The sequence below is a fragment of the Triturus cristatus genome, chromosome 3_2 (genome assembly GCF_964204655.1).
Source record: "Triturus cristatus chromosome 3_2, aTriCri1.1, whole genome shotgun sequence".
NCBI classification, from domain to species: Eukaryota; Metazoa; Chordata; class Amphibia; order Caudata; family Salamandridae; genus Triturus; species Triturus cristatus.
The window spans coordinates 1,083,307,688-1,083,332,963 of NC_140584.1; the positions used below are offsets into that span (position 1 = coordinate 1,083,307,688).

The following is a 25,276-nucleotide window of genomic DNA, read 5'->3' on the forward strand; positions in this document are numbered from 1 at the left end:
TGGCGGTCCTCCACTAAGATGGTATACACCTGCAGGTGGAATACGTTTGTAGCATGGTGCACAACAAAGGCTGTGGATCCCCTTTCTGCCCCTCTTTCAGAGGTCCTTCTATTCCTTCTTTCTTTGGCCCAGCAGGGCTCTGCTCTGGGCACTATCAAGGGCTATCTCAGCCATTTCAGCCTTTTTTCGGCTTCCAGATCAGCCTTCCGTTTTCAAGTCCCCTGTTGTAAATAGATTCGTAAAAGGCATTACTCATCTTTTCCCTCCTGTTCATTTCATAATGCCTCAGTGGGACTTGACCTGGTTCTGACATATCTGATGTGTTCTCCCTTTGAGCCACTTCACAACTGTCCTCTTCGTCTTCTCACTTTAAAGACAGCTTTCCTGGTGGCCATCACCTCTGCCAGAAGAGTGAGTGAGCTCTAGGCTTTTTCTTCTAAAACTCCTTTTCCTCTCTGTCCATCAGAACAAAGTGGTTCTAAGGACTCGTCCATCTTTTCTGGGGAAGGTTGTCACTGCCTTTCACATCTGGCAGACCATCACTTTGCCCACCTTCTTTCCGCCTCCGCATCCCTCAAAAGAGGAAGAGAGGCTCCACCATCTAGACCCAAAACATGCGCTCTCATTCTACCTAAACCGCACACAACAATTCCGGGCGGATGACCAGCTCTTTGTTGGCTACGTGGGTGCCAAGAAAGGTCGGGCCGTGCACAAGCGGACCATCTCTCGGTGGGTCGTTCTGTGCATAAAGGCTTGTTATTCTTTGGCTAAAAACGAGCCTCCGTAGGGCTGTGCGCCTATTCTACCTGGGCGACGGCAGCCACTACTGCTTTGGGACGGGGAGTTCCCTTGCATGACATCTGTCAGGCAGCTACCTGGGCCTCGCTGCACACGTTTACCAAGCACTACTGCCTGGACAGCCAAATCCGGAGAGACTGCTTCTTTGGCCGTTCTGTTCTCCAGGACTGTCTGGTGTGATCTTGGTTCGCAGACCCACCACCGGGGTTGGTATTGCTGGGGTATATATTCTAAGGTAAGGAATCTATCACCACGCGTTTCTTTCAGATGCACAAGTTACTTACCTTTGGTAACGATATATCTGTAAGAAATACTAGTAGTGATCGATTCCTTACCGCCCCACCTATCCTCCCCATTCTGCGAACCGATTTCTAGGGTTAAGGTCATCCCTTTCAGGGTCCTAAGTTCATGGCACCAGTGGTCAGTTTATTGCATGTCTCTGCGTTCCCGGCGCGGAAAGTTGTGTACAGAACTGACGTCCGCGCGCGTGGGCGCGTCTAAGTAGCCCCAGTGACTTCATCTCGGCACCAACGACACACGTGCAGCCGCACGATGACGCCTACCTACTTTCCGGATCCAGTCTGACGCCGGGGGGTAAGTCACTTGCATTCCTGTGGCTGGAGTGTGCAGACCCACACAGTGAATGGAGGACGGAGTACATTAGGTCTTCCTAAGCACTACTATTTGGTAGAAGGTAGGGGTGAACTGTGAGACTAGTTTGTGGTTCGAGGCAAGGACATTTCTAGGCCAGGCCAGTCTTTTGTCTGCCCCTAATTGCTGCTTCAGAAAGGTTACTGACCGCCAGGTGCAGAAACCATTGTGCCCATACTGTGAGTACTACTGATTGGAGCCAGCCCTAGTGTTACCTGCTGTGAGAAGCTACACTCTTAACAAGGCAGGGAGCCTGAAAAGGGCACTTGAAAATAAACCAAATAAAATAAACCAAACCACACCAGCAGCATTAGGCCAAGAATGCACTGTTGTAGGTGCCATGTGCAGTACTGTGCTATATGTAGGTGGCAGCAAGCCTCCAGTACCATGCCTGGTTATCCCCTTCCAGGTGGGGCTCATAGCCTGGGCAGCACCTGCAGACTTTGTCGGTGCTGTACATATTAACGGTTTATATACCATGCCTTTCAGTAGGCATGGTTGTAGTGTAATTCCTATATCCCTGATATGCTCTGCGCATTTGAATAACATACACTATAGATTTGACATAGGACTAAGGTCAGTATGTCTCTATCGAGTATATTAAACTTAATTACTTGTGTGTGCCAGCTAACTCAGAGGTCACTAGAAACTTCTCGAATATACAAGAGGGGATTAGTCTCTGACAACCGCATAAACATGACAACTTTGTTTCCTTTTAGAATCGTAACAGTCTCAGAATCGTGGAAACAAAAGATAAGTTTCACTCAGTCAATCGTGCATGCTTCGTTTCTACAGAGTTACACAGAAATAGAGAGACGGGCGTTTCAATAAAAGGGTTTGTTGAACAGTCTTATTTCTTATGCAAGAGATAGGAATTGCTACAATCGTAAGACAGACTGCGAAGTACAGTATGTACGAGGTTAGCAGTAAGATAAAATAATACTGCAATAGCATGGTTTGTAGCTATGACATATATTAATCAAAATACATACATAAATGACATAAGCTAAAATGTGATACTCATCTGATGCTTCTAAATTGTTCTACCCCAGTGTACCTAACCTAAGTGCAGTACGAGGTTTGAAATAGGTGCCATTTTTAAAGTATAGCTAGCAATATTTTTAGTTTAGCCAAGAGTTGCCAAAAGTTCTATTCTGATGGATACATCTGCCAGTGGATCCCTCACCTTGTGAATATCCCCTGCGCCAGCAACATTCGGAAATTTTTCGTAGCTCTCCACGCCGACGAGGACGACGTCACAATAGCATGGCTCCGCACTGGAGCCATAAGAGAGCCTCGTCGGCGTCAGTTCCCTTTTTTCCGCGCCGTCGACGCTAACGGTTTTCTGGGACTCTCTGTAGCTAGTTACTTTGTATTTCTGGATTGTGTTTCTGGTCTTCTCTTGTTTCTTTCCTGAAGATGTCGTCGAGGAAGTCAGGGTTCAAGCCCTATAGAGAATGCAGAGGACATATGTCCATCACGGATCCTCACGAAGATTGTGTCTGGTGCCAGTCGTCGGATCACGACGTCGAGGGGTGCTCTTGCTGCCATAAGATGAAAACGAAGGCTTTAAAGGAGAGAGAGGCCAAGCTGTTCATCGCGAAGATGAGGAAGGAGAAGATAGGTCGAAGGCGATCCAGGTCGGGTTCGAAATCAACATCAGGTCATGCTTCAAAATCAAAGAAGCATAAGAAGAAGAGGCAAGGCTCTCGATGCCGTTCAAATAAGGAGACGACTCCAAAATCGACTTCTCCAGTTCCTTGGCTTCGTAAGGACTAAGTTTCTCCTTCTCCTTCAGTTTCGAATCCGGCTTCACCTGTTCGTCCAGCTACGCCTGCAGCCTCTCTGGAGCGTTCTCCAGCTCCGGCTCCATCTCCGACACCGACGCATTCTCCGGCTCCGGTGGAAAAGGCTCCGGTACCTGATGAGTCGTCGACTCCATTGAATCCACCGTTGGCGCCAATTGGCCCGAGTCCGGTAATGCCTCAGCCTGACCCTTTATCGGGCCCTTACTCACCTTTCCCTGGCCCGGGTCAAGACCCATCGCATTACTTGAATGTCATGTATGGTGTCTTTACAAGAGCAATGTACCCCTCTGGAGCACCTTCGGGTCCCATGGGTCCAATTGCCTTTAATTTGGGGGTTCCTCAGGCCTATGCTCAGGCTCCCTTTATGCCATTCCTTCCAGCGGCGCCGGCCTGGCATTTCCCGTCGATGCCGTTCCCTTCATCTCCGGCTCCACCAGCTCAACCTCGTTCGACTCGGGCTGTGCCTCCGGATCCCTGTTCGGCTCCGGCTCCGTCGGAGTCGTGTGTGGCGCCGGTGGTTCCGAGGATAATGATGCCATCACTGAGCCAGTTATGCAGGTTTAGCGTAAGCACTTTTCGGCTCCAGCAGTGTCAAAATCTGTTGCTAGGAGGTACAGGGCGGCTCCAGGAGATCCGGACTTCCTAACATCCCTTCCTTCTCCTGAGAGTCTGTTGGTTCAAGCTACATGTTCGAAGAAGTCTTCTGGAGCATTTCCTCAAGTTCCTGGTGATAGAGTCAAAAAAGCTTGACCAGTCAGCCAAGAAGGTGTTCTCCTCGGCAAGTATGGCCTTGAAGTCCACATATGCCACCTGTCTTTTGGGCCGTTACATCCACGCCCTAATGGACGCAAAACAGCTGGCTCCTAAATTATCTGAGGAGGACAGGCAGAATTTTAATGAGGTCTTGTCGGATACTCAAGCAGCTGCACGTCAAGTTATTCAGAGTGGTTTGGACACTGCGGACTCTGTTGCCAGGATCATTGGCTCCTCAGTTGCCACAAGAAGAAGTGTATTTTCATATTCCGATACTGGAGTCGCACAGGAAGTATCTCCGTTTTGCGCTAGGATCGCAACATTATCAGTTGACCGTTCTCCCGTTTGGTCTTACTACTGCACCTTGAGTCTTCACCAAGGTGATGGCAGTGGTGGCAGCCCATCTCAGAAGGTCGGGGATTCCAGTTTTCCCCTATCTGGATGACTGGCTGATCAAAGCGGAGTCGCCAGAGAAGGTGCTTCATCTGCAGGTTACAACTCAGCCGGTGTACAAATTGGGTTTCTCGATAAACGAGCCCAAATCTCACCTGGTGCCCTCTCAGCGCTATCTTTTAATAGGGGCGATACTGGACACTACTGTGTGTCGAGCATTCCCACCTCCACAAAGGATTCTCGACATACAGGAAATTATTCCCTTGTTTTACAATGTAGCGGTCGTTCCAGTCCTGAAGGTCCTTCGTCTGCTCGGTCTGTTTGCTTCCTGCATTCTGTAGGTCAACCATGCACGCTGGTACATGAGGGCGCTCCAGTGGTGCCTCTGCAGGTAATGGTATCCGCACAACGGAGATCTCAGGGAGTCTGTGAGGATCTCCAGAGAAGCTGCACTGGATCTGTCTTGGTGGAGCGTGGAGGGCAATCTGTCTCAAGGAAAGCCCTTCCATCTACCTCCATCGATGGCCACAGTGATAACGGATGCATCCACTTTAGGGTTGGGTGCGCATCTGGGGGATCTGGAGATCAAGGGTCTTTGGTCTCCAGAGGAAAGGTTGCTTCACAGCAACCTTTTTGGAGTTGCGGGCGATACGTTTGGCACTCAAGGCCTTCCTCCCTTCGCGGTCAGTCGGTTCAACAAGCAGGGAGGAGTCGGTCGCATTGTCTCTGCAGAGAGGCTCTGCGCCTCTGGTCCTGGGTTCAGGATCATCAGATTTGTCTGATGGCAAATCTGGCCGGAGTTCTGAACGTGCGTGCAGACAGTCTCAGTTGGCAGTTCTCTGCCGACCATGAGTGGAGGCTCCATCCGGAGGTGGTTCGTCGTGTCTTTCGGACGCGGAGAACTCCTCGGGTGGACCTGTTTGCCACTCACGAGAACGCTCACTGCCCGTCATTCTGCAGTCTCCAGTATCCGATGCAGGGAGCTTTGGGGGACGCGTTTCAGCTGAGATGTGACTCACATCTCATTTACACGTTTCCACCCCTACCCTTGATTCCTCGGGTTCTGAGGAAGATTCGCCAAGACCTGGCCCAAGTCATATTGATCGCCCCGGATTGGCCAAGAAGGGTGTGGTATACAGATCTTCTCCACCTCTCCTCGTGCCCTCCGCTCCGTCTCCCTCTCAGGGCAGACCTCCTCTTGCAGTCTCAGGGGCAAGTTCTACACCCCCACCTCCAGCGCTTACACCTTCATGCCTGAAGATTAAACGGGGCAACCTGAATTCTTTTTCTCTCTCGCCTGATGTGGTGGACGTGATTTTGTCTGCCAGGCGTCTCTCCACCAAGTCTATCTATTCCTAAAGGTGGTCCAAATTTGTCCATTGGTGTGGGGAGAAGTCTATTGACCCTTTGAGGGCTCGTTTATCCAACATCCTTCAGTTTGCTCTCTCTCTAGCTCAGCAAGGTTTTGCTGTAGCTACTGTGAAGGGTTATTTATCGGCTTTGTCGGCATTCCTATGCTTGCCGGATCAGCCGTCCTCGTTTGAATCACCTATTGTGTTGCGGTTCATTAAGGGCCTTACCAACAAATTTCCGCCCATTCCATTTATTGTGCCTCAATGGGACTTAAATGTTGTCTTAACTTACTTGATGGGTTCTCCCTTTGAACCCTAGCACAAGTGTCCCTTAAGGCTATTGTCTTTTAAAACAGTTTTTCTCATTGCCATTACCTCGGCAAGGAGGGTAAGTGAGATTCTAGCTCTGAGTTCACAACCCCCGTTCTTGACCATTCATGCTGAAAGAATGGTACTCAGGACCAGGACTGCTTTTCTGCCTAAGGTGGTAACTCCTTTCCATCTGGGGCAGTCCATTACCCTTCCTACCTTGTATCCTCCCCCTTCCAAGGAGGAGGAGCGGCTTCACTGCTTGGACCTTAAAAGGGCGGTGAGTTTATAACTCAATAGAACTAAAGACTTTCGAGTGGATGACCAGCTCTTCGTGAGCTTCATAGGCTGCAGGAAAGGCAGAGCGGTGCACAAGCGCACCCTTTCCAGATGGATTATCTTGTGCATCAAGATCTGTTACTCTTTGTCCGGTAAGGAACCGCCAGAGGGTATAAGGGCTCACTCTACCAGGGCAAAGTCTTCTACATCTGCCTTATTTAGAGGTGTTCCTGTGGAGGACATTTGTAGAGCGGCAACTTGGGCCTCCCTCCACACTTTCGCGAAGCATTACTGCTTGGATTCCGAGGTGAGGAGGGACGGACACTTTGCATGTCCCGTCCATCAGGACTTTTTGGTATGGAAGGGTGGACACTGCTGTGGGACTCTATTCACAAGGTGAGGAATCCACTGGCAGAGGTATCCATCAGAAGAACAAGTTACTTACCTTGGGTAACGCTTTTTCTGGTGGATACAGTATCTGCCTGTGGATTCCTCACTGACCCACCCGCCTCCCCGTTGTCCACCCCCATTGTCTACCCTTGTATACCTACAATAGTGATAATGTGATAAAATCTATCTGTTACTGTTAAAGGAAGTGTTATTTATTTTGCTTTCCTGCATTGACTTCACACTGTGTGTGTTGGTTTGAATATTATGTACTGTGTATACTGTATATATATTGTTGTCGGTCCGTCCGTGTGCCTCGAAGGCACGGAAAAAACTGGCGGAACTGACGTCATCACGCCGACGAGGCTCTCTTATGGCTCCAGTGATGTCAGCGGAGCCGCGTGCGGAGCCATGCTATTGTGACGTCGTCCTCGTGGAGAGCTACGAAAAATTTCCTAATGTTGCTGGCGCAGGGGATATTCACATGGTGAGGAATCCACAGACAGATACTATATCCACCAGAAAAAGCGTTACCGAGGGTAAGTAACTTGTTCGTCAGCTCCATACCTTAGAATGAGAGAGGTTGAAATCTCTTTTCTGCACTCGATAGTCTAACCCCCCCGCAAGGGAAGTCAGAGAGCACTGGAGTTGGATTCTCTGCGAGGAGGATAGCAGCGTCAGGTCAGTGCCTCAGGCTGGAACTCGATCTCCTTCCGAACTTGCCGTGGCGAACCGCGTAGTCTTGAGTTGGATCGAATCCTCTGGGAACCGCAATTTGCCAGGGCAAGTGCTGGTATATTCATACCTTGAAAGTGTCTAGGAATTCCAGTATTGACGTAAAAGTCGGGCAGAGGAACGTCATGAATGAACCGCTAAGGAATAGATGTGCATGCATACTTAATGAGTTCTTGGAGAAATCAATATTTAAGCTGAGGGAAATTCCTAAATGTCTAAGGGTCTGGTTTTCCAAGAATTCGTTGTGACGTGGATGGACACATGTAGGTGGCCATGCCTGTATTTGGTTTGTACGGACAATGTCTAAATAAGGGCCGGATTTCTATGTCCAAATAAGTGCAATGTGAATTGTACCTACATAAGGGCATAAGTCGGGAAACCTATATACGGAATCTAAATCTGCACACAACATGGTCTGATTCGTTTGTATATTTATTTATTTTTCAGAGCCTTCTGGTAAAGTTGGGACACTTAAATGAACTCTTATTTCAATTTTAACGTGACCATTGACTGTCACAAGTAGGTTGTGAATCCTCTTGAATGTATCTTGGGCATCCTACATCACAATAGATTCTCCCTGATTACATGATTTCGGGTGTTCTTTTCCATTCTGTGAGTGTTTATTGGTTTTTGGTGGTGCATTATTATCTAACACTACCAGATACTTATGAAGCCACATCCCTCGGTTCAGCTGGTAATGGCTTACTTTACTATTGCATCTCTCATCTGTTCTGCATGCTGCACTTTTCTTTAAAGTTTTTATAACTGATCTGGCCCTTCCTTCCCTGAACCATTGTAGCTGTCAAGTTGCTCATATTACAAGAGCATACAGTTGCACTGCGTGCTAATAGCATGCACTATAGCCTAAGGTAGCCCACCAGTTTCCTCTGAGTTCAAGGCCGTAACGGAGGCCCCCGCTGCGGTGTGAGGTGGGGGGGCAGGGTTTCTTGTTGTGGATGGGGCCCCCTTACTCTCTAGGCCATGCTATTGTATACCTTGCAGAACGCATACAAAGGCATGGAATTAGAAAAAGCTTAACGCTCAGTAAAGCCACTCTGCACTGCTTTACCGAGCAGGCCCCTGATGTTTTGGGGTGTGGGGGCGGGGGAGAAGCTGGGCAATCGTTTAGGGGCCCCGTTGGGCCTATTCTGCGGGGGGTGGGGGGGTATCATTTTATGTTACGCCACTGGATGTGTTGTATATTTAGTGAGACGGTTTCATTATGAAACATATTTGTTACCAGTGTGCTTTGAAGTAGTCATCCCTGTGTAACAGAACTCCCTCATCCCCAAGTATAGAGAAAATGAAAACACGAGCACTGAGGGCAGGGGGGGAGTTACCATAATTATCACAGTAATGTTACACCGTTAAACATTGCCATAGAAAGACAACAACCCCTCTCATCCTCTGCCCCAGGGAGTTTCTATATTCAGGCCTTTGTGTTATTCTCTACACAGCAACCTTTGGGAACTCTACCAGGGAGCAGGGTGTGTTAAGTGCGGATGGGATAGGAGTGGGGCTCAGTGGCATGCATGTGTATCTTCTGCAAAGAGCAGCTAGCCCGGAGGATTAAGCCGGCAACACCTTGTGTGCAGTCGTTTAGGTCCTTACCCCCCATGGGCAAAGGAAGGCTGCATGGCCCAGAATGCAATTGATTAGACTGCAAGTGCTTGCTCAACTATCCATGGTGTCACGTGGGCTCGCTAAATCTACTCTGCCATAGGGCAAATATTGACTATTGTACACTGAAATAAGTTAGTTTTTGATTCAACACCAAGACAAAAACGAAAAAGCATTCATTTTTAGAGCAAATGTCCTGAACAAATTTTGCAAAATTAACGATAATGTGTACTTCATATGAGGGAGTTGTGTATCTGCTACGTGGCCACATAGTAAGTCTGACACCTTCAGCCAGTCCACACCATATTGCCACTTGGTAACTATGCAACTCTCCTTGAACCAGATGTACAACCCTTCCATTTAGCGAGTCATCAATTGTGACATTTTGAGACTTGCAACTTGCTCGCAAAATAGAATGTACAGTACTGTCTGATTGCTTTGATTCCTGATAGGGTCGCAAATGACATGCTTCATTAATATTCATGAGGCAGGTCGCAATTTGCGACCCATTGGGAATAGCCTACAAACACAAGGATGGTGGCATTCTGGGGACAGCAGACTCCCATATCTGTGTTTGCTTTTTCAATAAAGCATTTTTTCACATGCAGCTCGTTTTCCTTAAAGGAAGACGGTATGTGTTTAAATTAAGAAAATGAAAAGTTTTCTTTTAATTTTTTAAGGGCAGGCAGCTGTCTGCCCTTAAAAAATATGTTCGCACCAAATCCTATTTGCCAGTGGCTTATCACCTACTTGAAGTAGGTGGTAAACTGTAAGTGTTTTGCAACCGCAAATGCAGTCACAAAACAAGATACATACCATTCTGACTTTCTATTAGGAAGAGACACACTTGGCATGCGCCTTCCTAAAAGCCACTCACAAACATTATTTTGCAAGTCACCTACTCGCCAAATAGCGTTTGTACATACCAACACCCTTTTTTGTGGTCGCAAACTGGCCTATTTGAATGAATGAATGAATGAATGAAAGAAAATTTATAATGCGCAACTAAGCCCAAAGTCATCAAGGCGCCTAACACAAAAAAGATCAAACAGACCAAGGACACACCTACGGGTAAGCTTTAGCAATGAGCCACGTCTTTAATGCCTTCCTAAACAAAGGTACAGTATATTGTGATTTAATTTCAGTGGGGCAGGTATTCCACAGTTTTGGGGCTAGAGACGAAAAAGCCCTCCCTCCCCATTTAACTCTTCGAAAACGGGGACCTGACAAGTTCTTTCCCAGAGAGCGAAGGTTTCTGCCCGGGACATAAGGTACCAGCAAATCCTTCACCCCCTCCGCCCCACTGCCAGATAAAGCCCCATAGGTCATGCAAAGGATCTTAAAGACAATCCTGTCTTGGATCGGTAACCAATGCAAGCTCTCTCTAGCAGCAGTAGCGTAAGAAATTCTAGGAGCATTGAGCACAAATTTGGCTGCCGCCTTCTGAGCTATTTGTAAACGCTGCACAAGGCCCTTATTTATCCCGGCATAGAGAGCATTGCAGTAGTCAAGCCGTGAGGCGACCAATGCAACAACAATCTGTTTACGAGTGTGCGGAGCCAAATAATGTCTGATTTTCCTCAGGATCCTAATAATACCCCAGCAGGTAGCAACAGTCCTATTAACCTGCTGACACATGGAAAGAGCAGGATCGATCATCACTCCCAAATTACGAGCCGAGTCCGTAGGTATAGGGCACACTCCCAAAGAGGGTGGCCACCACTCAGAGGACCAGATGTCCCTATTTCCACCAAAAATAAGAACCTCGGTCTTCTCCCCATTCAGTTTTAGTGAATTGTAAATCATCCACTGAGATACTGCCTCCATGCAGTTCCTAAAACTGAGGGCGGGGAGACTACCAGAGTGGGAGAAGGACACCATAATATGGGTGTCATCCGCATATGATACCACCTCCATCCCATCAGATCTTATTAGCCTGGCAAGTGGGGCCACATAGATGTTAAAAAGGGTCGGACTTAAGGCCGACCCCTGAGGGACCCCACATTGCACCGGTAGGGGTGGAGAAAGGAAGTCACCCAATTTGACCCTCTGTTCCCTCTGGTCCAGGAAAGAAGCCATAGGCTCAAAGCCAAACCTTCCACCCCTATCTCCCTAAGGCGAGATATCAGCACCAAGGGAGACAGGGTATCGAAGGCGGATGTCAAATCCAACAGGACCAGAAGGGTGGTATGGCCCAAATCAACCTCCGTGCGGATGTTATTAAGCACTACCGTAAGGGCCGACTCCGTACTATGGTGTCTCCGAAAGCCATGCTGGGACTGATCAAGACAACCCGAGCTGTCTAAAAAGGCCGTCAGATGCTCATTAAGATGAGTTTCCAGCATCTTCGCAGGAGCAGGAAGCAATGAAATAGGACGGAAGTTTTTAAGGATTTCCGGGTCTAAGGTTGGCTTCTTTAAAAGAGGCTTAACCACAGCACTTTTCCACAAAGAGGGAAAAATGCCCTCCTGAATTGCCCGGTTCATAATACTCAAGAGCGGGGGCAAAAGAGTTTCCCGACATTCCTTAAAAACTTTAAGAGGGCAGGGGTCCAGAGGGGTCCCTGACCTAGTCTTGCTGAGAAGTAGGTCAAGCTGTTGTAAAGAGAGCAGAGGCAAGATGGACAAGTTCGCAGACAGGGCCACATTTCCATCTCCCACGGCGGGAATGACCGGCAGGAGGGGAGACAACGCGGCCCTTTGCAAAGCACTTTTTGCGACCTCAAAAATGGTCGTACATCTGGCCCCATACTAATGCATTATGGAAATTACTGCTCCACTTGTAAGTATGGGCTATGAATGAGTTCAAAATTAAAACAATTCCACTATATAAAAAAAAAAGCAGTCAGCTGAAAAGAAAACTGATTAACTAAAGATGTCACATCTGAGTCCTCTGGCTGGTATTTCTTTATAGATTTTTTCTGGATAAGAATTTGAATATTTGAATGAATGCTGGTTAAGTGTGTGCTCAACTTTTTTATTTTCATGTACAAACAGTTTAACTGAGAATAGTTTTAAATTGCAAGCATGCTGCTCTAGTGTAAACATACATTCTCGTTCTCTCTCTCTCTTTATCACTCTGTGTTTTGACATTGATAAGAGAGCAGACATTTGGAAAGTGAGGATGGAGCCTGGCCTAAAATTAAACACTCTAGCTCTACCACTACTGTCACCCAGTTTTTCAAGGGAAACCTTAACCCCCTGCATGCCCTTGATGGAACCACTCCGTCATGAGCCACGGGCGCCGTGTGCTCATGACGGAGTCGTTCCGTCATGTGGCGGCCGCTCCGCCCACGCGGCGCTAATTCCCCGCCTGTGCGGGCAATTAGCGCAAGTGGGTGGAGTCATGACGGAACCACGCCGTCATGAGCACAGCTCGCCCGTGACTCATGACGGCGTGGTTCCGTCATGAGCATAGCGGCGCCGCAAACCCCCCCAGCGCTGCGGCGGAATTCGCGCCGCAGCGAAGGGGTTAAGAGCCGTCGTGGCTTGTGAACCACAGGGTGATTTTGTTTTGTTTACGAGTGGCTTGCAGGGATGCTGAGAGATTTGTAATCAAAGCTGCCCTGTTCTTTGATAAAACACTTGTGCTTGTTCTGTGACTAACCTGAAACCTGACTTGAATTCCATGGAGACCTCTGATTGTTTCTTGACAGAGAATTGGTGCATAAGCTCCACCAGCGGAACGTGCAGGTCTTCTTGATCTCCGGGGGGTTCCGGAGTATAGTGGAGCACGTGGCCATCAAGCTGAACATCCCACTGACCAACGTATTTGCCAACCGGCTGAAATTCTACTTCAACGGTAAAATTATTGACAACCTTATTGTGAGTCCCACACAAAATCTGGAGAAAATGCCCATAGGTGGCATTACCTCAAGATTTAGGCTTCTAGAAACAGTACAGAAATCACGAATGGAGTTTCTAAATGTATTACTGAAGGTGTTCATCCCCCAACCTAGAATGACCTGAAGTAGAACATGAACTATGTGTTTTGCAGCATTTCAATGAGTTGATAGCTTAGAAATGCAAATACTTGTTCCATAAGTATTCATCTCCAATGCCGCTAGGCATTGATGCCTTTCTTTCCAGGGCAATCTTTGACCCGCGTTTCCTGTTTCTTTTCATTAGAGGCCAAAGCATCTTCCTTTTAAATCTTCAAAAAGCATACAGTAATTTCAATGTACGAGCCTATGTCTGAAACACATATATAAAACATTGTTTTTTAGTTCAAATCACAGCATCATAAAATTAGTCTTATAAAACTCTTTGGTCGTACAAGGTAATACTGTTGAATTGGATAATAAAATATGTCCCTATAGAAGAGTCCAGTGTGGTGCTCTGAGAAAGGACCTTTACTTTAGAGGGAACTGTAGAAGGTGAGGGTAATTCCAACCCTGTAATATTTGGTTGGAGAAAACATATCTGGCCGAAGAGATAGTCTTTAAAATTTGTGGTAAAAATCTGGGGCAGAGAAGTTGTGAGCATTCAACAGAAGGTTGTAGTCTGTGAGGTGGGAGTTGCACAAGCATAAAGGAACCTTGTGTTGTGTTTGTTATGGCCATAGTCAGCATCTGGGAGTCCCAACACTTGCGGCCCTTTGTGTTAGTTTGGTGGCCCTCACCTCTCCGACAGTACTCAACAGCCGTCTCTCCCTCAACCACACTGACAACTGCACCAGTCAGCCACCGACCACACATCATGGTGCTCTAGCGAGCATGCTCCTCAACATCCATTCTCTCACCAAGCATGACACAGAGATCTGGGACCTGCTGCATGACCACGCACCAGACCTACTGTTACCCATAGGGACCTGGCTGATCTGTGCATAGGCTCTAGACATGTCCACAGCCCTGCGTCCAAGCTACAAAATCGGCAGCTAGGACAAGCCTGACGGAATCACCATCATCTCCTAGGATGCCATCAGCTGCACCACCTCCGCAAACACAACCCCAAACAACATGGAACACCTTTCATTCATGCTCCACATCACAGAGACAATGCTTTGCCACCTTGTCCTCTATGCAAGCCCCTACATCCTCCTCGCAAATCTGAACTTCTACTTTAAAGACCACGTCAACCTGAAAACTAAAGCACTTATTAATAACCTCAGAAATCTTGGCTCACCCAATGGGTGAAAGAATCCATGCACGCTGCCTAAAACATTCCTGGTCCTGATCTTCACCTCATGACAACCTCTTGGTTGGTAAACCTACACCAATGAACTGGACAGACCATGCCCTCCTCTAGTTCAGCATCCCCGTCTCACAACATTGCAGGCCTACAACGATCAGACCAGCCCGCGGAAACTAGAACAACATCCCAGAGACAGATGCACTCAACACAAACCAATCCGTACACAACACCATCCTCCCTGAAGCCTCAACAACCTTAACAAATGGATCAACACCAGAGCCTTAACTCTGACCCCCCTCAAACATGCAGAGACACAAAATCCAGCCCCTATGCTAGTTGGTACAAGGAAGAAGTCAGCATGATGAAGCGACACTGCAAACAACAGGAGTGCAAATAGAGAACAAGCAAAGACAACACGGACAGGAACATCTTGAAATCCTACCTGAGATGCTACCACCTCAGATGGGTACCTCCAAATGCACTGCTCTAGCTGACCGCACCAATGTGAGCACCTATATGGGGCAAAAAGATCTTCGCCATTGTGAAAGATTTCACCTCACCAGCAGCCGCCTCCAGCACCATCACTCTCTCGCAGGACTTCTGCAACAATCTCTCTCAATATTTTTTTACAGACAGATAACTGCCTTACAGAGCAACTTCGACCCTTAACTGAACCTGTCAGAACTCACTACCCAACTCTCCTACTTGCCCAAAGAAGCAACTTTAACTACATGGCCCTCTGTTACCAGGGAGGACACTGCTGCCACCATGCAGTCTATCTAGTCCGGGGCCTCTTCAGACCACCTGCCTCCACCATACCTTCAATAAATGACTCCAACTCATCAGTGCATTCACACTCATCCTTTTAACACCTCCACCAGTCACCCTCACCGTCCTGCCATTGTCCTCCCCCCTACTCAAGAAACCCACCTCACTCATCTATGCTTGCTAACTACAGACCAATCTCCCTACTACCGTAGCCAGCCAAATTCCTAGAGAAACTCATCAACTGATGCCTTACTGATAACTTCAGCTACCACCAACTTTTCAACGTAACACAGTCCACTTTCAGACCCAACCACAGAACATAACCTACCCTCATGGCCGCCACAGGTAACAACAGCATGATCCTAGACCAAGGAGACACGGCAGCCCTCTTCCTGATAGACCTCCCCATAGCCCTTGACACTCACCCACTCCTTCAAAGCACTGCATAACACTGGCCCAGCGTACCTCAACAACTGCATCTCTTCCCACACACTGTTCAGGCACATCCACTGGACTCCTATTTGCGCACACTACGGGCATCGTGAAAAACCAGATCCATCAGTCCAGCTTTTTCCTACAACTCACCTACACAATGAAACGCAGTGGTGTAACAAAGGCCCCGAGCTCCAGGAGGCCCCCTCAGCACAGTACCCTGACATGAGAGCTCCTGATTGACTTCAGGGGGCGGGGTGGCTACCCTGTACTTTGCAGTGGGGGAGGGGCTGGCTCAAGTTTTGTTACGCCACTGATGGAACAACCTACCACTATACATTAGAGCCTCCTCCTCCATCCCCTGTCCCCCTGCCCACCCCAGACCTGGCGATAGCGTGCTTTACAAATCCACAGAACAGACCTGTTATATCGTGGCGCATTCTTTTGGGCCCAGTGTACACCTCTTTTCCCACACGAACTCCAACTTGGGTGCACAGAACAGCCATCTGTGGTCCCATTCAGAGAAACAGCATGTGTGGGCATGTACACACGCAGATGGAGCTCACTGCCATGGACAATCCATGAGGAAGGTGGATCTTCAGAATGTAGTACACTTTGGGGTGGAAGCATGGGTGTCTCCAGTGTTGGGCCATTAGGAAAGTCGTAGTTTTATGGGTTTCAACATAGGTTTTCTTTGTTTGTTTCACCTCCATTTGCACAGGTGCGTATATTTTATATAACAAGGTTGGAGTAGGTGTGAAAACCAGGTGGAAAAGGGCTTCAAAATATCCCTAAATATGTGCCACACAGGGAAACTACAAATTAGTATTCTAAAGCAGGAAATAATGTAATTCGGTAAAGCACAACACTAGCACTCTGAGAAACAAATTCATGTTGCCAGCGCACATAGAAAGAGGAATAATACCCAAACCCAGAGATGACCCGGAACAGCACACACGCAGCACATTATGACAACTCGAATCAGACTGCAGACTGTTCGGAAAACTTGCATCACATGCAGTGCTAGGAAGCCATACTAGGGACATCTATGCGCTTTAGATTACGCCACTATGCACAGTAACCGCACCGATCGTCACCTTCAAATAGCACGAATGTGTTACAGACATTCTTATGACTTACCTGGTGTTCAGTTTATTCGCACTATGTTATAATTAAACACGGCACGCTATTAACCCAATTGACGTATGGTGGCTTGAACTTCACCACAGCGTTTAGACACTTGCGTGGCTCCCTTCGGTCTCTTGATTTTTTAACGACATAATACACGTGATTATAAACTGTCACAGGCGCCATTCCAAAATTTGCACGGCACATTAACTATTTAAATATTCACCTGTAAACACATCACTATCTCATACCTGATTACTGAGAAACGTATGTTCATATTATTCATAGATATTACCTTGACGAAGGCCATCATTGGCCGAAATGCATCGGGACAATGAAATGACTGAACAACATGCATGCTGGGAAATGTAGTTGTTTCGACTACACAAGTTATGTTGTGAAATCAACAATATAGCGAATTTGGAACAACGTCTTGTTTTGGAATATTATTTGACCATTTACACTCAACATTTATTAACCTCCGCTGAGGAATTCACTAGTCAGCGCCCTGGGGACATATCCCAAAGCCTTTGGGAATGCAGCCAGATTGAGGAATGACGACACCGTGTTTTTATCCCTTGCATCTTTCAAACTACCACTTTTAAATCATTGTGTATAACGTGCTTTTACAATCTTTTTCGATTTTTAACTAAATCAAATCAAAGTGTTTTTGACTTGACTTGACCTTTACAGTTTTTCCCTTATTTACTCAATGTGAGCTGCACATAGACCCGTTGACCCCAACAGTTGCTCGTGCAAACTTTCACTAATCACGTTCACCTTCAACGAATCCCTGCATCGTAACATTTCGAAGGGTTTGTCATCTTGTGACAGCGCGTGGAGCAGGAAACTGTTTCCAAGTAATTTATCAAAGCAGAGGCGGCGTTTTACAGCCGAAGGCCACGTGCCGGTGGACACTCTGATTGTGTGTTATCTATTGGACAAACATTGGTTTAGCGCCTTTGAGCCAAAGGAGTACAGTTTATGCTACCTGTCAGCAGATAGCATGTCTCCCTCCACGTCTCTCCACCTCACTGCCCTGGAGTGACCGAGTCTTACTGGCTGTCAGTAGACAGCATGTCTCCCTCCCTGGCGCTGAACCTCACTGCCCTGGACTGTTCGGGCCTTACTGGCTGTCAGTAGACAGCATGTCTCCCTCCCTGGCGCTGAACCTCACTGCCCTGGACTGTTCGGGCCTTACTGGCTGTCAGTAGACAGCATGTCTCCCTCCCTGGCGCTGATCCTCACTGCCCTGGACTGTTCGGGCCTTACTGGCTGTTAGTAGATAGCATGTCTCCCTCCCTGGCGCTGATCCTCACTTCCCTGGACTGTTCGGGCCTTACTGGCTGTCAGTAGATAGCATGTCTCCCTCCCTGGTGCTGAACCTCACTGCCCTGGACTGTCCGGGCCTTACTGGCTGTCAGTAGATAGCATGTCTCCCTCCCTGGCGCTGATCCTCACTGCCCTGGACTGTTCGGGCCTTACTGGCTGTCAGTAGACAGCATGTCTCCCTCCCTGGCGCTGAACCTCACTGCCCTGGCGTGTCCGGGCCTTACTGACTGTCAGTAGATAGCATGTCTCCCTCCCTGGTGCTGATCCTCACTGCCCTGGACTGTTCGGGCCTTACTGGCTGTCAGTAGATAGCATGTCTCCCTCCCTGGTACTGAACCTCACTGCCCTGGACTGTCCGGGCCTTACTGGCTGTCAGTAGATAGCATGTCTCCCTCCCTGGCGCTGATCCTCACTGCCCTGGACTGTTCGGGCCTTACTGGCTGTCAGTAGATAGCATGTCTCCCTCCCTGGCGCTGATCCTCACTGCCCTGGACTGTTCGGGCCTTACTGGCTGTCAGTAGACAGCATGTCTCCCTCCCTGGCGCTGAACCTCACTGCCCTGGAGTGTCCGGGCCTTACTGGCTGTCAGTAGATAGCATGTCTCCCTCCCTAGCGCTGATCCTCAGTGCCCTGGACTGTTCGGGCCTTACTGGCTGTCAGTAGATAGCATGTCTCCCTCCCTGGTGCTGAACCTCATTGCCCTGGAGTGTCCGGACCTTACTGGCTGTCAGTAGACAGCATGTCTCCCTCCCTGGCGTGTCTGGGCCTTACTGGCAGTCAGTAGATCGCCTGTCTCCCTCCCCGGCACTCCATTTCACTGCACTGGAGAGACCGGGCCTTACTGGCTGTCAGTAGATAGCCTGTCTCTCTCCCTGGCGCTGAACCACACTGAACTGGAGTGAGTGGGTCTTTCTGGCTGTCAGTAGATGACATGTTCCCCCCCAGCACTCACCCTCACTGCACTAGAGTGTCTGGGTCTTACTGGCTGTCAGAAGATTGCATGTCTCCCTCCCTTGCTTGGTATTGAGCCTCGCTGCACTGGAGTGACCGGCTCTTACTGGCTGTCAGTAGATCGCCTGTCTCCCTCCCCGGCGCTGAACCTCACTGCCCTGGAGTGACTGAGTCGTATGGGTTATCAGTAGATACCATGTCTCCCTTCCTGGCACTGAACCTCACTGCACTGAGTGATGGAGTCTTACTGGCTGTCAGTAGATCGCCTGTCTCCCTCTCCGGCACTGAACCTCACTGCCCTGGAGTGACTGAGTCTTATGGGTTATCAGTAGATAGCATGTCTCCCTTCCTGGCACTGAACCTCACTGCACTGAGCGATGGGGTCTTACTGGCTGTCAGTAGATGGCCTGGCTCCCTCCCTGGCACTGCACCTCACTGCGCTGGAGTGAGCGGGGCTTAGTTGCTGTCAGTAGATGGCCTGTTTCTCTCTCCCTGGCACTCAACCTCTGATTTGTGGCCTTTAAATACTGGAAATAAATCCTTCAAGCCCACATCATAGAATAGGTATATATAGGCACCTTGAGAAACCTGCAGAAACAGAGACTGCCACGTCCCACAATGGCAGCTGTTACAGAGAACGGTCAGAGTTGGACTGGGACAAAAAAATAGGCCAGGCACCACAACAAAAGTGGCCCCCATTAACGAACCAGATAGCTATAAAATAGCCCTCATTTGCAAAGCAGGTCACTTTTGATCTTGTAAAGACACGCTTTCAAGGTATTTTGCAAGGCATTCATTTGTGTTTGCTACAGTTGAGGTAACATCAGGGAAATCAAAAGTAAAATCCGACCCAGGAGACCATAAAACAGGCCCACTGTTAGACCTGTCAGCCCCTTGGCAGTTTCCTCCTCATTTTTATTATTTTTGTCCCTTTTCCCCTTCTCATTTTTTCTGTCTACCAAACTTTTTGGGGTTCTGATGTAGAGGCTCTGGGCGCTTCAACCTCACTTCCTAAGGGAGAGGCGCAAGGTGCTCCACTGAGGTAAATAGGGGAGATTCGCAAAATGGTGGCTCCAACTGTCACCTCAGCACCTGGGCCATGACTGCCATGAGAGGTTCCGGAACCTTCTGGGCCCTTCTGGCAAGTCAGGCCCAAGGTGATAAATAGAGGTGGCAGGAGGGCAGCCATTTTAAGATTGGTGGGGACTGCAGAAGGTTCAGGAGTAAGGCGCCTGTGTGAGGAGGTGGTTGTACTTAGAGGGGAACAGACAGGTCCCAGGGTCTGCTCAGAGTCCTAACCCTAGTAACATCACCCCTCACCCTGTGACCGGTCCCTGAGTGCCGCCCGTGACTTTTGAGGTCCTTGTACCTGAAGAGGTCTCCAAGAAGGGTGAACCCCTGACCTCTTAGATCTGGGAGAGAGCCAGTGCCAGGGGCTAATGACTTCCGACTCTGTTGCCCGGAATCTCCGGACTGGCCTGGGGTAGTCACCTTCTTAGCCATAGGGATGCATGTGCCCGAGCCCTGAGAGTCCAGTCAGCCTCGGGAACGGTTCCCGTGAGAAACTGGCACCCGTTACTACAACCCCCCTCCCTCCACGAGATCCGCTTTCAAACCCTGGCCGCCACCCGTTTCAAAGGTTGAGAGGTTACCTGGTGTTCTAGGGCCGGAGTCCGCTGTCCTCGAGAGGCCTGTAAAGGAAGGTTGGCCCCAGGTGTGTGGCGGGCGAGAGGGCAACGCGACTGCCTGACGAAAGAAACCCACAATCAGGAAGTGCGGGTTGCGAGGCAGCGAGGCCGCTGCACGAGTCACCTGAGAGTGGCCGGAGCGCCGCCCTCTGGCTGCTGGACGAAGGCGGAGACCGCGCCCACGCAGGACGCGCTGTTCCGGGGTTGGGGCAGCGGATGCCGTGAGACTGCCGACAACAGAGCCTTCCCGGCAGGAGTCCGGTGAGGTAGAGATTCAGCCTCAGGAGGTGGCGGGGCCTCCGTCATCAAAGGAAGGAGGTTTCCGTCAGAAAAGGGGAGCGCCCCTGCTATTGAATCCGTTGGGGGAGGTGGCCCCGAGGGTGTGAGTTACTTCATTTCCTTCACTCGTGTGAGGACTTCCTCGTCGCGCCTCGCAGCATCGCAAGCCCCAGGAGGAGGACACCATCAAGTCAGTAAGCGGGGTATTGCAGCGCGGGAGAAGGGGGAGAGAACTGGCTGGGGGACTGCTCTGTCAAGGCCTGAGAGGGGGAAGCATATTGGAACCTGATGTATTTACCAGAGGCATAGAGCAACCATGCACATGACCAGGGTGAATTAAAAAGGGAGACTCACGTCTGTTGTGGGAGGTGGTAGGCTGAGCTCCAGCATCAGAAAGCACCTTGAGATATAGCGTAACGGGGGTGGAGTAGTCCCAGAGGTCAAACACCCTAACAGCTACCTGGATGGAAGTAGCCCCTTGACCGCCAGCAGTACTTCCGGTGTCCCGATAATTTGTTATGCCAGGAGACAGGATACCCAGGGCAGCCAGCTATCAGATAAACCCTCAGTAGACTAAGGGTTACCCTGAATTGTGGGATCGGGGAGTGCGTTACAGAGCGCAGTCTGCAAGGAGTTAGTAGTCCCTACAGTGTCCAGGTGCCATGTGGAACCCACATAGAGTGTTTAGAAATGTGCTGAGCTAGAAGTAGTATTCCAGGTCCGTTGTTGTTCGAGTAAATGCCTGGAAATGTTATTTTGAAATGTAATGGAGTGTTTAATCTAAAAATGTGATGAAAAGCTTATCTTGAATTGTAATGTCATGTTTTATCCCAGAATGAAGGGGAATGTTCATCTGGTAATGTAATGGAATGTTTCAGTCTGAAGTGGGACATTGAATACCCAAGTTGTCTAAAAAGAGATAAAGAATACTGATAATCGTTACATTAACCAGTGTAGTGTCCTTTTTGAGTGGGGTTGCGTTAGACTGCGGACTGAGTAGGATGCAAGCACGAGACGCCCTGTTGAGATGAATGCCTGTTAACTTGAGCCAAGCTACTCCTAGGACCTAGGTCCAACACCCACAAACTGCTAAAACAAGCATTGGCATAGCCAATAGGTCTCGCCTTTGGGACCTAAGTGTTTAGCCATGCAACAGTTGCATAACTAAATACTTATAAGGTGCCAAAAGCGAGACCTATTGGCTATGCCACGCGGCCGTGAAAGTGATCGCAATCACGATCAAAGCGGCCGCGAAAGTGAAAGTTATCACTGTAAAGCGCGGCGCGCACGCCCGCGCACATGCACTGTAGCTCTAGGCTGGCCAGGTAGCACTTCTTGGAGCCCTCTCAATAAGTCTCGCCAGACCAGCGCATGCGCTGGGTCAGGCGAGACCTAAAAAACGGCCCAATCACTGATCTGTCAGACCAGCCCATCAGGCCAAGGAAACAGATGACTTCCTTCCCAAGCCCTACCAGCCTTTTGGAACTATGACCTCTTGATGGCTCTTGTTCCTCCAGGACTTGACCACCTTTGCCTGACATCTCATCTGATTCTACAACTGTAAATATTTTGTAAACTTAAGCAGTAATCACTTTTTTAATGCATATTGCTTTTTAGTGTACGTTGTACTGACTGCTCTTAAATTTCCAGGTGAATACGCAGGGTTTGATGAGACGCAGCTAACAGCCGAATCGGGTGGAAAGGGGAAGGTGATAGGACTATTGAAAGAGCGGTTCCGCTTCAAGAAGATAGTTATGGTTGGAGATGGTGCCACCGATATGGAAGCGTGTCCACCTGCTGTAAGTAATACGACCCAAAAATGGTACCTAGCCTAAGAAAGGTGCTTAGACAAATGTGGGGGAGGGGAGATTTTCTCTCCGTTTTAAGACTGCAATCGGCCATGACAGGCACAGAAGTACAATACCACCACTTCATGACTAAAAGTCGGACCTTAGCTTCATTTTTGCAATTATATGAAAATCCTGAACCCATACCCAAGTTACTCACTACAGAGAAAACCACAAATTTGCAGACTTCACAGGAAAGTGAGGATGGTGTTTGAAGGGGTTGGTGGGTCCTTCCTATAAACAAGCATTGGCAAAGCCAATAGGTCTGGCGTTGTCCACCAACCTTTTGGCAATTTTTGTTTTGTTCTGTCATGGGTTTTACAAAATGTTACTGTTCGGGAAGCTGCAAGGTGTTTGTCAATGTTCGACAATGATGTTTTTTCATCTCAATAAAAGCACACATTACCATAGTAGACCTTGGCACTGAAGGAAACTACTTTGTGTGTGGATGTGCTTATTGTGAAAAGGAAGCATGCTGTAACTCCTAGTGAAGTCAGCCAGTGGCTTAAGTGAGCTGACACATTGCCCCTTGGTGCATGCTTGAGCGGATTGGAGAAAAATGTGAATAACTCAACTTTAGATGAATTGAGGATGAAAACCTCTATAAGTAACCATAGGCCATATGTATGAAAATGTCCATTTGTGATTCTCCAATAGCAATTTTATGTGAATCGCTATTTGAGAACCGCAAAACACTATGCATGTAGGATTTGCAAAACTTTTTGCTAATCCTACATATTCCTTAATTAGGAATTGCAAATTGCGATTCACAATTAAGGAATACCTCCCCATTCATTCCTATGGGCCTAGAGGCCCATAGGAATAAATGGGAAGACTTTCTCAATTTGAGATTCGCAATTAGAGAATCGCAAATTGAGAATGCAATTTCAAGGGTGTCAGGGTGTCAAAAGGACACCCTGTGGCACCCCTGAAATGTGCATGTGTGCACACGTGGCACACATACATGCCCTAAGGGCATGTATGTGAGTCACATGGCACATTTTCAAAGAAATCGCAAAGTACCACCAACTTGAAGTTGGTGTAATTTGCAATTCATTACGGCCAAATCGCACTTTTATTGTGCTACTTACATTGCATTTAAGGAATCGCAATTTGCGATTCCTTAAATGCGATCGCAAAATAGGGAACCGCAAAATTTGCAATTCCTTATTTTGCGAGGGGTGTTTTGTGTCATACATTGGACTCTGCTGATTTGCGATTGCAAAATTGCCTTCATACATATGGCCCCATGTCACAACCATCATTTTAGTAAAATCAAAAGGTCTTGGCTAACACACTCCTAAGAAAGCCGATTGTTCTGCCATTGGCTGCCAGCCTCTTGTCTTTGAGATAAAAGAAGGAAAGAAAACAGGGAGGGAACTTGAGCAAGAAAGAAGGAAAGCAATAAATAATGAAATACCGGATATAGTGATGAAAGGAAGGAAAGAAAGAATTAACAGAAAAAATTGAATAAGAAAGAAAGCAAGAAGGCTGGAAGGAAGGAAAATTTGAAAGAAAGAAAAAAAAATGGGAATAACAATGGAAAGAATGAAAAGAGGACGAACAGAGAAAGAAAGCAAGAAAGATGGAGAGAAGGAAAGAAAACAAGATAGGAAAGAATGAATGAAAGAAAGTTAGAAAGAACGAAAGAAAACATAAAGATGAAAAGAAAGAGAAAAGAAAGAAGGAAATGAGAAGAGCATGAATAAAAGAAGGAAAAAGAGAAAGAAAGAAGGCAGGATGGGAAGAAGGAGGAAAGAGAAGGAAGAATGGAAAGAAAAAAGGAAAGGAAGAAAGAAAGAAAAAGGAAAGAAAACAAGATCGAAAGGAAGCAGGAAACAAAGATGGAAAGAAGGCAAGAAAGATTAAAAGAAAGAAAGACAGAAAAAGAAAATAAAGAAAGGAAAGGTAGCAAGAAAGATGAAACAAAAAGAAAGGAAATACACAAAGAAATAAAAAAGAAATTAAGGAAAGAAAGAAAGGTAGAAAGAAGGAAAGGAAGAAAAAAGAAGTGACACTAAAAAAGAAAGAAAGGAAAGAAGGAAGGAAAGATAGCAAGAAAGAAGTAAAGAGAGAACGAAAAATGAAAAGGAGTTAAGGAGGGCGAGAGAGAAAGAAAAAAGAAAAGGAACAAAGAAGAAGGAAAGAAACAAAGGAACAAGGAAATGAAAGAAGAAGAAAAAGTGTTACAAGAACATTTTGTGTATTGCGTCCAGAATAATTGTGTTCTGAAGAATTGTCCGCTTAGGAATTCACATGTGTAATATTGAAGCTTTTGGTTTGTATACTGCATGTTTAGTAAAAAGAGAATAACTTGATACAGAACAGTTTTAAATGTTTATAAGCTGTTGTGCTGTGAAACACCAGCAGTGAGATAAACAAAACTACCCTGCAAAATACATTTACAACAGCATTGGCAGGAGCAGGAAGTGATAAAGTTGAAATGTGGCATGTGCTCACATGTGGTAGACAGGTCCTGCTTTCACCTCTGGCTGTAAACTCGAAGGTAGCACTTAAGCAATTATAAAGTAAAATCAACAAATTCTCTGGCACTGAGGAGAACTACTTTGTGTGAAGATACGCTTATTGTGAAGGAGCAAAGTTCAGTTACTCGAGGTGCAGTGGCTAAAGTAG

At 47.7% G+C, this 25,276-nt stretch overlaps 1 protein-coding gene across 6 annotated transcripts in view; it reads left to right on the forward strand.

The window, feature by feature from the left end:
• The window catches only part of PSPH (phosphoserine phosphatase), a 334,849-nt gene that overhangs the window by 305,967 nt on the left and 3,606 nt on the right, over positions 1-25,276 (forward strand). For all 6 annotated transcript variants that reach the window (XM_085649828.1, XM_085649829.1, XM_085649830.1 and 3 more), the window contains 2 exons: positions 12,741-12,886; positions 22,446-22,594. In XM_085649828.1, the coding sequence (XP_085505954.1) occupies positions 12,741-12,886; positions 22,446-22,594 (295 nt within the window). The remainder of the gene's footprint in view (positions 1-12,740; positions 12,887-22,445; positions 22,595-25,276) is intronic.